The sequence below is a fragment of the Adiantum capillus-veneris genome, chromosome 17, assembly GCF_014529385.1.
Source record: "Adiantum capillus-veneris isolate H3 chromosome 17, ASM1452938v2, whole genome shotgun sequence".
Lineage (NCBI taxonomy): Eukaryota > Viridiplantae > Streptophyta > Polypodiopsida > Polypodiales > Pteridaceae > Adiantum > Adiantum capillus-veneris.
This window is the reverse complement of record NC_140947.1, coordinates 35,247,329-35,260,290: the sequence shown is the minus strand read 5'-3', so window position 1 is coordinate 35,260,290 and position 12,962 is coordinate 35,247,329. Positions and strand designations below refer to the sequence as shown.

Here is a 12,962-nt window from a genome sequence, read left to right as displayed (position 1 = left end):
ACAAACCTGTGAACTCTAGCCAGTCACCTAGAGAGCGCGCTGGACCTGCTGCCATGGGACCCCAAGAAACATGAGGCCGACTCCCAACCAAGTGGCCTCTCTGAGTGCTAACCATGGGGTTCCAGACGAGGGGTTGCCGTAGGCGCTTCTCCGTGCACGTCGGCTGTCTCTACTCTAGGCCACGCCGTAAGAGCTCTCAAGATCGAAGCAAACTCACAGCGAAGCGGTCCTCCAGTCTCCTGCTCAAACCAACTCGACGCAACTCTGTAAAGATCCATCTGGTGGAAGGTTGCCAAGGGCCTCCTGACTAAGGCTCCCTGGCACGAAGCCTCTGCGGCAAGAACTCCTTCCAAGGCTCCTCGCCTGGAAGAAGTCCTCTGACGACGAACTTCCCAAGAAGGGCTCTGCTCTGCTGTGCTGGATCAATGATCCCAAGCCCTCGCTGAGAACAAGGAAGTGTGATGACCGACCAAGCCACCTTGGCGCGGGCAATCTGAGTGTCACGACCTGACCAAAGGAAGTTCCTGATCAGCCTCTCTACCTGGCTGATACAAGAACTCGAGAAGATCCGGCAAGAAGTGATGTACCACATAGTCGCCAACAACACCTGCTTGGCAACTACTACTCTACCAGCCAGCGAAAGTCGTGCTGAGCTCCAATGTAACAATTTTCTCCTGATGGACAGGAGAAGAGGAGCAATCTATTGCTCGGGGGACAAGTTCAAACCAACGTGACAACCCAAGTACCGAACTGCAGTCCCTGGGGGAATCCACCTGAAACCCTCTCCTGGCATCCAATCTGGCACAGGAGCACTGCCAACCGAGAAAGCCACTGTCTTTCTCCAGTTCCGCGATAGATTCACTCCTCCCACTCTGCGGTCCGATCTAGAGAAGGCAAGACTCGTTGGAGGCCTCACAAAGCCAGAGTGTTGCCATGTATCCGAGACCCTCAAAGTCATACACAACCTCTCCCAAGCTGCTAACTCAACTCCATGCACAATAGCATGGTTGCCTCCAATCCTGTCAGAAGGGTCCTCCAACATGTTGAAGTCCCCTCCTATACACCAATGGTCAGCCTGTGGCATAGACTCAACAATCTGTGACCAAAACTCTGCACTAGCACTCGCCACATTGGGCGCATAGATGTTCAAGAAGCCCACAAGGCCACCTTGAACCTGCATAGTAATCCACTTAGCCTTGTATAACTGGCCTGTACAACATAGAGGGCGGTACTATTTCGATTACCTGTTAACTTTACACAGAGCACTGAGAAGGGAAGAGAACACAGTTGCGTCCAGCGACTAGAATGTCACTACGCACACGAGACCGACACCTTGTAGGCCCCAAAGACTGGCGCCCCTTTCAGTATTTCTTTATTCAAATTAAGGTAGACGATCCGACCACTTAGCACAAGCTTTCACAAAGCTGTCCAAACCCGGCGAGGGCTGAAAACGCAGGTTTTTGACCGGATTTCGACAGCATAACGGCGCAAAAACCCCTGTAGGTCAAAAACACCTGTCTAGGACAGATTCCCTCGATATCTGGAAGCTTTCTGGTGAGCTGTCACAGAAATTCAGCGGGCTGTAATTCTCTGTTTTTCACTGCCGGGAGCCCAAAAGCCTATACATGCATCCCAAGGCTCTCACGAGGCTCCCCCGATGTTCCCTTGCAGTTTAGGTGCGAAACCCTAAACCTGCAGAAAAACACAGCAGGCTGTAATTCCCTGTTTCGGATCGTTTTTAGCGGAGCGAAAACGCCTACGCGTGACCCAAGGGCTCCCGCACGCAATGGGACAGTTCCCCTGTGAATTGGACGAGTTTTCACGCGAGAAAACTCTCCAAACTCGCAATCTTTCGTGATGGAACTGTGCGTACCTGTGGGGGATTAGCAATTAGCTAATCCGGTTCCTGTTCAGAAGGCTCTTGCCTTGGCAAACACGCATAAACCCCCAGAACTGTACATAGGTCAAATGAGAAGCCCACTAGTGGGGCATAACATACTGTACGTAGGGGAGAAAGAGAGCAGTATGTAGCGTGCGGGGCATCACTCCCGTCACCATACTGTGCATAGAGGGCAAGGTAAGCATTCCATAGCTTCTGTACTTGCTACAATCCACCTGAGGCTGAAAATGGCGCCCCCTTTGTTGATATGCAGCTCGTTTTTGCCTCCCAGAGTGGCAGAATCGCTCACAGGTTGACACGTCGCTCAGTTTCCGAGTTTGGGCTTTCCCTGCTAAAAATATCTCAACTGGTGCGTCAGTTGACTTGGCAGCAGAGCAATAAAATGTTCCCCTTGTCATTCCAGAGCTAATGACGCGAACACATTTTTCGGTCAAAAATAGCAGTTCCCTAAATTTTAGGAGATGCTTCCATGGTGTCCCTATCGGTCTCCTGACCATCATTGAAGACTACCATTTGACCAACATCTACAATGTGGGTTAATTTACTGGCCCCTTTCAACTTATAAAGTTGCTGTGACTTGACGAGTGGCCCAAATTCCAGTTTGGCGCACACGAGCTTCCATACTCATCAGAATTCAGTGCTAACTGGCCCGGGTAGTCCCTGTCTGACCGACCTAGATTCCCGATGTGAGAAACCCATTTGGCTGCAGCCGTTTCACACTGGCCATGCAATGTCCACTCGCACCTTTTCAAGGGTTCCGAGGAAAACAAGTAAAAATAAAAATAAATAAAAATATATAGTACTTATTTACAGAAGGCAACATGAAAAATACACCTCCTGGTGACACACCCCACCCTTGAAATACTGCAAGCGACCTCGCTTGCATGCCAATAATACATGCAGATATCTCTTGATATCACATATATTCTATGATGGGAATCCAAGATATACATGCTTCTGGAAATGTAGCGTTGGACGATTAAACAATCCCACCAACCTGGCTACGACACATATATCAAGCATAGAAGTCTTCTAGTGTACTCTTGAGCACAAACTTCTCTAGCTAAATTCTGTATGGAAAGAGTAGATACAATTGCTTAACTACTCTCTTGAGCATCATGAACCATGCTGTTGCCTTGCTGCAAAAAGGCTGCATCAAGTCACTATGGGTTCCATTTGAAAGGCTTCAAGATACAATTGCAATAGCTGAGGTGAATCAAGCAATTCAGACTCTTCCATCCATTTGGCATCTAATGATGGATAGTTCTTGAACTTCACCAAATAGCGTCTTGCAACCTTTCCTCTAACCTTTCTTTCTTTATGTGCCAATATCTATTCAGGAACAAGGATTTCATCCAATTCTTCGACTTCGGGTTGTTCCTCATCAAGCATATTCTCTGGCACATCACCAACAAAGGGCCTTAGAAGGCTGACATGAAAAGCATTATGTATTTTCCAGCCTTCTGGTAGCTTTAACCTGTAAGCTACATCGCTGATCTTTTCTGAAATCTGAAAAGGACCATAATATCGCATACTGAGCTTAGGAAACAAGCGTTCCTTGCCTTTCCTTTTCCTTAACCTGGCCTTTTCAAAGCGCAAAAGTACCCAATCACCAAGTGAAAATACAAGTTCACGACGGTGACGATCAGCAGCTTTCTTTTGCTTAGCCTGAGTCTTCTCAAGAGCAATCTTTATCTTCCTGTATGTTTCATCCATATCTTGCACATACTTGTCTGCCTCAAATATCTTGTCCTTAGTCTGCAAAATGGGTGGGACTTTCTTTTCCTCCTTCCACTATCTCAAATGGTGCCTTACCTGTTGATGTATGCACAGTGTTATTGTAAGCATATTCAACCAATGGGAGATGGTGCCTTGTGCTCTGAGACATAACATTTGAGTAGGTCCAAGACAGTAGAATTTGCCTCTTCTGACTGTCCATCAGTTTGCGGATGAAACGAAGAAGAGAACTTGAGCGCAGTGCCCATGTTCTCAAACAATGCCTTCCAGAAAAGACTCGTCATACGTGGATCCCTGTCACTGACAATTGACTGAGGCATCCCATGATATTTAAAGATATTGCTCATGAATATCTTGACCATGTGTTGTGGCTTTATCTTCTTCCTAACAGGAATGAAATGGGCCTGCTTACTGAACCTACAAATGATAGTCCAAATCCCATCATTTCCTGTTTGCGTCCTTGGAAGATCAAAGATAAAGTCCATTGCTATACTTTCCCATGGCCTATCAGGGATCGGCAATGGCTGCAACAATCCCGGTTGCTTTTGTCTGTCAAATTTGACTTTTTGGCATACTAAGCATGATCTTACAAATGTGTCAACATCTTGACGCAAAGCTGGCCAATAGAAGAATGCCTCAACCCCTTTCGTTGTCGCATCAATTCCACGATGCCCAGCATAAGGTGGAGCATGACTTTCCATCAAAATCTTTGGCCGTAACTGTTTAGTAACGCATAACTTTCCATGCATCATGAGAAAGTCATTCTTAAGCATATAGTGCTCATGATGTTGCCATCAACAAGCTGATCATAGATCCTTGCAAAATCTGAATCTTCAGCATATTGTGTCTTCATTTTGTCTAGTTCACAATGGTACGGAATTGACACTGCTGAAATTTGGGGCTTTCGTGACAACGCATCAGACACCACGTTCTTTTTCCCTTGCACATGCACAATCTGAAAATGGAACATTGACAAGATGTTTGCCCATCGCATGTGCTTCTCAGACAACTTCGTCTGTGTAAGAAAATATCGCAAGGTTTGATGATCCGTTTGGACAACAAAATCAGCCCCAAGCAAATAGTGTTTCCAACTAGTGAGAGCATGAATTACTGCCAACAATTCTTTCTCATAGACTTGCAAGTTCCTTTCAGTCTTCAAAAGAATTCTGCTGTCATATGCGACTACTCGGCCATTTTGCATTAAAATTGCACCAAGACTATGGCCACACGCATCACATTGAACCACAAAAGGTTTAGAAAGATCTGGCAAAATAATTACCGGATCTGAAGTCAGCTTCTCTTTCAAGTTTTTGAACGCTAAAATTTCCTTGGCTGTCCACTTGAAAGTAACTCCTTTTCCTTGCAGTGCATGGAGTGGAGAAGCAATCTCAACAAAATTTCGGATGAACCTCCTGTAATAGGAACATAAGCCTAGAAAGCTTCGAATGTCATGTACGGACTTCAAGTCTGGCCATGACCTAATTGCTTCCACTTTAGCGGGATCCATGTGTACCCCATCCTTTGAAACAATGTGCCCAAGGAAGTGAATCTCTTCCAAGAAGAATTCACTCTTCTTCGCATTAATGAGTAGCCTGTTCTTACGTAACTCATTGAAAACTGCAGTCAAGTGATCCCTATGCTCCTATTCAGACTTCGAGTAGACAATCATGTCATCAAAGAAGGTACCCACGAAGTTTCTATGTGGTCTAAAAATTCTGTCCATCATTCTATTAAATGTGGTAGGAGCATTTGTGAGACCAAATGGCATGACAAGAAACTCATAGAGACCAAATGTTGTCCTGAACGCAGTCTTATGGACATCTTCTGGTCTAATGCGTATCTGATGATACCCGCTCTTTAGGTCTATTCTTGTAAACAATGACGCTTCCTCAAGCCGATCAAGAATGTCATCTATCCTCGGTATGGGGAACCTGTTCTTGATGGTATTCTTATTCAAGGCGCGATAGTCAATGCACATGCGCCATGAACCATCCTTCTTTTGCACTAAGAGTACAGGCGAACAAAAAGGGGATGAACTAGGCTGAATCAGCCCCTTCTCTAAAAGCTCGTTGACCTGACCCATAATCTCTTTCTGCTGGGCTGCACTAACCCTGTATGGTGGTCTATTCGGTGGACTAGAACCTGGCACAAGATCTATAGTATGATCCTCAGGTCTCTCAGGAGGTAACTCCCCTGGCAAAGAGTCCGAAAAACAATCACTGAAACCACTCAAAAAAGTTGACTTGTCTTTATCTAAGGTAGACAAATTAGATACAACTTGAGGTACTTCTTTTGCAAAGATCAAGTACGCAGAAAGATGATTCTTTATTACAGATGAAATAGCAGAAGCAGAAACAACTGGAACAGACTCACCTTTAAGCTTTACATCAAGGACATGAGTCTTTCCTCTATGTACAAGGGTAATCTTTTTGTTGTAAGTATCCACCATAGCATGCAACCTGTAACACCATGGGATACCCAATAACACATCACAGCCCTCAAGTGGCATAATATGAAATTCTTCCGCATCCACGTAGCTCTGAATGTGCAGACCAAGCTTTCCCAGAATGGGAGTAACAGGCTTTGAATGTCTTGGGCATGCCAAACCTGCTTCGCCTGTCATACCCATCTCCTCTGCACGAATGCCCAACTTTGATGCCAATTCTGGTGATATGAAATTTGCACGGGCTCCTGGATCAAAGAAAACCAGCACTGTCTGGTCTCTAACTTTGCCCCAAGCTCTGCACAGCTCCGTGGCATTTGTGTTTGGCTGATCTCCAACCAAATCTGGAACAAGTCCTGCACTCGGCTTTGGCTTCTTCCCTTTATGGTCTAACTTGTCATCCTTATCCTGTGACTTCTTCTGTGGGCACTCATTTGCAAAGTGTCCTTCCTGTTCACAAATGTAGCATTTCTTGGCCTCCCTAAGAGCTTTTCTTTCTTGAAAAGTTTTGCCACAAAAATGCCTTTTTTGTCCTTGTCCTTGTTCCGAAGAAGATTTAGACTGCTTCTTGGACGTATCAGCTTCTTGAGTGGAGGGCTTCTTGAGCGAGCCGTGCGTAAAGCAACCTCCTCTGTCCAGGAGTCCTCATGAATGTATACATATCAAGGCAAACACTGCGTATCAGCAAAAAAGTACACCACAATGTGCCTACAGCCTGCTGAGTCTGGGGGTGTCACCGCAAACTTGGCCAGTGGCCACAAAGTCTGCAGCAAATCTGTAACTCCAAGTTCTCCCATGTGGTGAGAGAACTCGAGAACCTGTGTATGCAACCATCCCACCACTGAGTCGAGGGACCACTCTGTCTCGGCCCTACCACAGAGGGGGAAGGAAAAACCAACTGTTGAGTCCAAGGCCTCTGTCCCCCAAGCGGCGAGGAACAAAGCGTGGACCCTGAAGCAGGTTGCCTCGTGGTCTGCTGCGGAATCGCCGAGAAAGCGAGTGAACCCGTAGTCGAAGAAATCCTAGCGGTGTCGGAGGTGAATGCTCGTCAGACCACGAGGGATAGCTGCAAGGGAAGATGTCTGAATCTGCAGAGGGAGTCGCAAGAAGGGCTGACCCTCTCTCGCTAGGCGACTCGTGGCAAAAGCGCTGCCAAGAGATCTCCTAGCCGCCGGCGAGGGACGAGTCTCCTGAGTCGACTGTGAAACTGGAGCAGGAGGGGGGGGAGAAGGAGCTTGGGGGCGGGGGGGGGGGGGGGGATGGGAAGAGGAGCGGGGTGGGGCGACAGAGGTGGAGGGGCGAGGTGGGGAGTGGACGGGAGCAGAGGGCGGGGGGGAGGATGAGGAGGAGGAGGGGAACTCTGAAGGGGGGGGGGGGGCGGCTGGCGAGGGTGAGGAGGTGGAGGTTGGCGTAGGAGGCTCCTCCTGCTCAAGAGGACCAAAGCGATTCCCCGTGGGAACCCACTGCTGTTGAGTAGGCACCTGAGGGCCACTCTGAGTGCCAGGCTGTCGCTGTGGCCCCTGGCGTCGACGGCCACGGGCCTGTTGCTACCCGTCCTCCGCTGGAGCCCCAGGCTCGGAGGGTGGCTCTGAATGTGTGTGCTGTGCCGCTGGTTGTGGTTGCGGCCCAGCCTTGGCAGGCTGGGGCTGAGGCCGAGGTGCAAGTCGTGGCCTCCTCCGTGGACAGGCCTTCGCTAGGTGGCCCATCTGTCTGCAAATGAAGCACTGGTTCGGGAGGCCCGAGTACTCCACACTCTGTCTAAACCAACCCCCACTCACCCGAGACAGAAGGATGACCTTCGGGAGCGTGTGGGTATCTCTGACCAAAACTCGAACTGAGGGGATGCCAGCCGCCTTGGCAGCTACTGATGTTGCCGTACGAGGTGTCTCCAGGGCAGTCGCGATGGCGGAGCCAATCTTGGAAAGAAGTGGTAGGTACTCCCTCCGTAAACTCGGAAAGCAGACTGAGATGGGGATGTCTGCCTCCTCTACTAGCACATCCGAAGTCGGGTCAAAACCATGTCGCCACTGTCGAAAGTGGGCGCGTGATGTTCGGATGGCCAGTGGACTCATAGCTATGACCTTGGAAGCCATCTCGGAAGTCTTAGACTCGATCTGGTAGTACCCCCGTCTGAGAATCTGGACATCCAAGATCTTGCCCACCTTTGCGAGCAGGTGGGCCTGGAGAAGGTCTCGCAGCTCTCCTCTGCTAGGACGGGTGCCGAGAATTTTGCAGATGACCGAAGTCACCTGCGAACGCTCTACCTCACGGCTAGGCTCGCTTGCTCTGTCGGCGATAGAGCAAGTCGAATGGTGGGCTCAGCGGGGTCGGGCGAGGGGGCTTTTGGCGAGGGCAGGCAGCGGGTGGGCTGGAGGCAGCGCGGGTAGGCAGGGGGCGGCAGGGAGGGAGGGGGGAGAGGCAGCGGGCTGAGGAGAGGGGGGGGGGGGGGGGGGGGGGGGGGGAGCAAGGCGTGCGCAGGTGGGCAGCAGCAGCGAGCTCGCGAGTATCTTAGGAAGAGGATAGTTATTTCGTATGGTAGCTACAATCACCTTCTTGAGGTGCACACACACTCTCAAATTTCAGCCTCCAAGATGCATTACCGCAAGCTGAAATTGATAATTAGCCGGTTAACCTTGAGCCAGAAGAGGTAGGACATGATTTAGATGCTCCAAATGAGGATGGACAACCACCTGTCATGGCTTAAAATGATTTTCAGCAGCATGAGCATGTTGAAAATGAGTTGCCTCTTGATGTAGAACCTGTGCCTGAGAATGTAGATCATTGGGTACGCAGGTCTACTCGTGTCAGAAGGTTGATACAGCGTTTTGATCCCTCTTTGCATCATGTTATGTTGACAGATGAGGGAGAGCCTCTTACATATAAAGAGGCAAAATCATGTGAGTTAAGCAGTAAGTGGGAGCTTGCGATGCAAGAGGAAATCAAATCTTTGCATGCAAACAATACTTGGGATCTTGTGCCATTGCCTAACAAATGGGTTTACAAGGTCAAATGTGTTGATGAAAAACCCAAGTACAAGGCAAGATTGGTTGCAAAAGGATATGCACAGAAAGAAGGAATTGATTTTCAAGAAATCTTTTCTCTCGTTGTAAAGCTTACAACTTTACGTGTCCTTTTTGCTCTCGTTGTGGTGCTTGATTTGGAATTGAATCAAATGGATGTAAAGACAACGTTTTTGCACGGTGACATTAAAGAGGACATATACATGAAACAACCTGAAGGTTTTGTAGTTCCTATACGTGAGGAACTTGTATGCAAACTGAAAAGGGCTTTGTATGGTTTGAGACAATCATCACGGCAGTGGTATAAGAAGTTTGACACTTTTATGATGTTTCAAGGCTTTAAACGCAGCCATGCAGATCATTGTTTGTATACGAAAAGGGATGAAGATGGTAGTCCCATCATACTTGTTCTCTATGTTGATGACATGCTGCTTGCCGGGAAACATAAGACTAGTCTTGATGCTCTGAAACGTAAGCTAAAGTCAACATTTGCTATGAAGGATTTGGGTGATGCAGAGCATATTTTGGGCATGCGTATTAAAAGAGATAGAAAGCTGAAATTGCTGTTTTTATCTCAAGAAAGGTACATTGCAAAAGTACTTGATAGGTTTAATATGGCTAATGCTAAGCCTCTTGGAGTACCTTTACCTCCATACACTAAGCTTAGCAAAGCAGATTGCCCAAAGGATGATGTAACATTGAAAGCTATGAAGGGAATCCCTTATGCATCAGCTTGTGGTTCTCTTATGTCTGCTATGGTTGCCACTCGTCCTGACATTGCCCATGCGGTGGGAGTTGTTAGTAGATACATGTCCAATCCTGGCAAAGCACATTGGGAAGCTGTGAAATGCATTCTGAGATACTTGTCAAGTACACAATCTAGGTGTATATGCTATGGCAAAAGTGACATGAAGTTGCAGGGCTATTGTGATGCAGATATGGCAGGTGACTTGGATACCAGGAAGTCCACTAGTGGCTGTGTGTTTGCTATTGCTGGTGGTGCTGTCTCTTGGTGTTCACGACTGCAGAAAATTGTGGCATTGAGTACTACTGAGGCTGAATATATTTCAGCCACTGAGGCTTCTAAAGAGGCCATATGGTTGGGCAGACTTGTCAAAGAGCTTGGTATGCCTGCTAGTACTCCTGTCTTGGGATGTGATAGCCTAAGTGCTGTCTATTTGGCCAAGAATGCCATGTTTCATGCACGGACACACATTGATGTGCGATACCACTTCATACGACAGGTATTGGAGGATGGTCTAGTCACCTTGACTAAGGTTTCACACACAGGATAACCCTGCAGATGTTCTCACAAAGAGTCTTGCTAAGGCTCAACATGAGCATTTGCATACAGCTGGTGGGAGTTGGTTAACTTAAAGGCGTCATTTATGCCTTTAAGTGGGAGGTTGTTGGGTTAAAGGCCTAAATAACCCCTTTTTGTACATGGACACATTTTTAAAGGTCACTTATAATAAAAGTGGGAAAACCCAAAACTCACTTATTGAGTTTCCCCCAAAAACGTGAGCTCTCTCTCTCTCCCTCTTCGTTCTGCTAGCGCTTCCCTTCTGCAGCACAGTGCCTCCGCTTCAAGCCTCAAGGCCTGCACATGTTCGCGTGCTCTATCACTTGCACACACCGCCGCGCGCTCAACAACTTTTGCTTGTTTTGCTTTGGAAACCTTGAAAAGGTGCAAATGGACATTGCATGGCTAGTATGAAACAGTTGCAGCCAAACGGGTTTCTCACATCGTGAATCTAGGTTGGTCAGTTGGTCTACAGTTAGCATTGAATTCTGATGAGTATGGAAGAGTGTGCATGCCTAAATGGAATTTGGGCCATGCGGCAAGTCCCTGAAAACTTTATAAGTTGGGAGGGATTAGGAAACTAAACCATCCTGGGCATAATGGACACATGTCAACAGGAGAGGAACCTGCTTGACAACTCACCACCTAGAAGCACAGGGTGAGCTTTGGGGCACGTAAAATGAGAGTGGGAGTTGCTCTTGACTTTCTGTGAGTGGATCTTCAGGTTTGAAGCTTTAATGGAAAGCTTGTCTTCTCCCTTGTCTCATGTAGCACAATGATTCCGCTCTCGTGCATCTCTCCCCCCCTTACACACATGGTAATGCCCCACTAGTTGGGCTTCTCAGATGACCATGTACAGTCTTGTGGGTTTTATGCGCGTTTGCCTAGGCACTAAGAAAAACAAGAAAGAGTAGGTACCCAAGGATAGAAAAGTGAAACAAAAGAATGCAAAAATTGAGCAAATTTGAAAGAAAACTTCGTTAGAAATTTCAAATAACGAGAATAACAAGGTTATTATTTTTTTCCCTCATTGTGTGGCCCTCTATTCTGTACTTCCAAATTTTCGTTTCCTCCTCTTTTGTCAAGCTCAAAAAATCATGGAGAGCCGCCAGCCCAGAATTTCTCCTAGGCTGTTTCTTAGCCTGTCTTCATCCCCTTACGCACTCGCTCCCCAGGATTCTTTTGTGTTTAGGGAACTCTGCTTAAGGAGCGTTAATGACTTTACCTAGTGGCTGTAATGTGAAATCTCACGCTTGTAAAGCATTCCTCTAGAAGAAAGAGAAAAAAATGCTCTTACAGGGATCAAAGTGCCTGCAGAACCTTTTCTTGGCTGTTATTGACTGGTTGATGCAAACTGTGATGGTGATTGTTTTTTTGGAAATCTTTGTGGCCAAGGCAGTATAACCTCCTTGTTGTCCACTTACTCATCATTCTTAATTTTCTCAGGTCATACACAACATTGCTGTTGTTGAGTACTTTCGGGATGGCTGTTCTGATCCTCAAAGACTTCTTGAGCTTTTGTCAAAAGTCAAGGTATGCTTTTCACTCACTCTGTTTACAAGCATTCTAGTCTTAAGTTTGAACTATGAAACTGGTAGTTACTTCTCCTTTTTAAAACCAAATGTGTTACTTGTGGTGTTTGCAGAAGAAGATTGAAGAGCTATGTAAAAAGAGTGTAAGAGATCAATGGGATGATGCAAATGTCTCGCCAACAAATAGTTCTCCAAATGCCAACAATTCTAACCTCAAAGGAGGTTCGCTTGGCACTGTTGACATACCTGCTTACCTTGAGGATTATGACACATCCATACCAATTTTTAACAGTGTATGACTGCTACTTGGCCACTTATTTCACTACTTGTGCATGCCCAATATCTAACGCTTAAATGTTTTTGTCTTTAGGCTGTCATTCTGTTCCACCTTCAGCAGTATGCAGTAGCCCTCACTGTATTAGAACCATTGTATCACAATATTGAAGTTATCGATGAGGTTTGTGCTGCAGGCTGCAAATTCGCAGATAGAGAAAAAGTTATTTTTGTTGACAGAGCTGTGATTTTCTTTTGCTGTGTGCCCCTGTGCAGCCAGCAGCATTGCGCATTTGTGGGTTGATGCTGGATACTGCATTAGCTGCATCTCAGCCCAGAAAAGCATGTGTACGTGTGCTGTCTCTAGCCAAATTTGCTTCAATTTTCTTGTTTGTTTATAGAAACGATACTTGTAGAGACTAGACTTTAATTTATAAAGTATCTGGCTGATTTAGGTAGATTTCATTACTGATGGATAGACGATAACATGATTCTAAATATTAAATTGTAAGTGAGTTTCAAACTTTTACCTACCAATACCAATGTATATTTCTATGCCAATTACACCTGAGCTAACCAAACTTACTTTGTGGTTGGTGGCCCTGCATGCGAGCAAAGCACTGGGCTCTTGGGGAAGATGGAAAACTATAGCCATTGGTACTAACAATAATTCGTGTGCAGAAGAATATAGTATCGTCAGGAGAATTCTTCGTGTGGAGGGTGCTTTAGGAGGTCACTATAGCAAGAGGCTATT

The 12,962-nt window shown here is 46.7% G+C and overlaps 1 protein-coding gene across 1 annotated transcript in view; it reads left to right on the top strand.

The window, feature by feature from the left end:
- The window catches only part of LOC147437052 (Tetratricopeptide repeat (TPR)-like superfamily protein), a 48,186-nt gene that overhangs the window by 17,213 nt on the left and 18,011 nt on the right, over positions 1–12,962 (top strand). The window contains exons 2-5 of the mRNA XM_086486465.1: positions 11,850–11,936; positions 12,049–12,228; positions 12,306–12,392; positions 12,485–12,556. Coding sequence (XP_086342591.1) covers positions 11,850–11,936; positions 12,049–12,228; positions 12,306–12,392; positions 12,485–12,556 — 426 coding nt within the window. The remainder of the gene's footprint in view (positions 1–11,849; positions 11,937–12,048; positions 12,229–12,305; positions 12,393–12,484; positions 12,557–12,962) is intronic.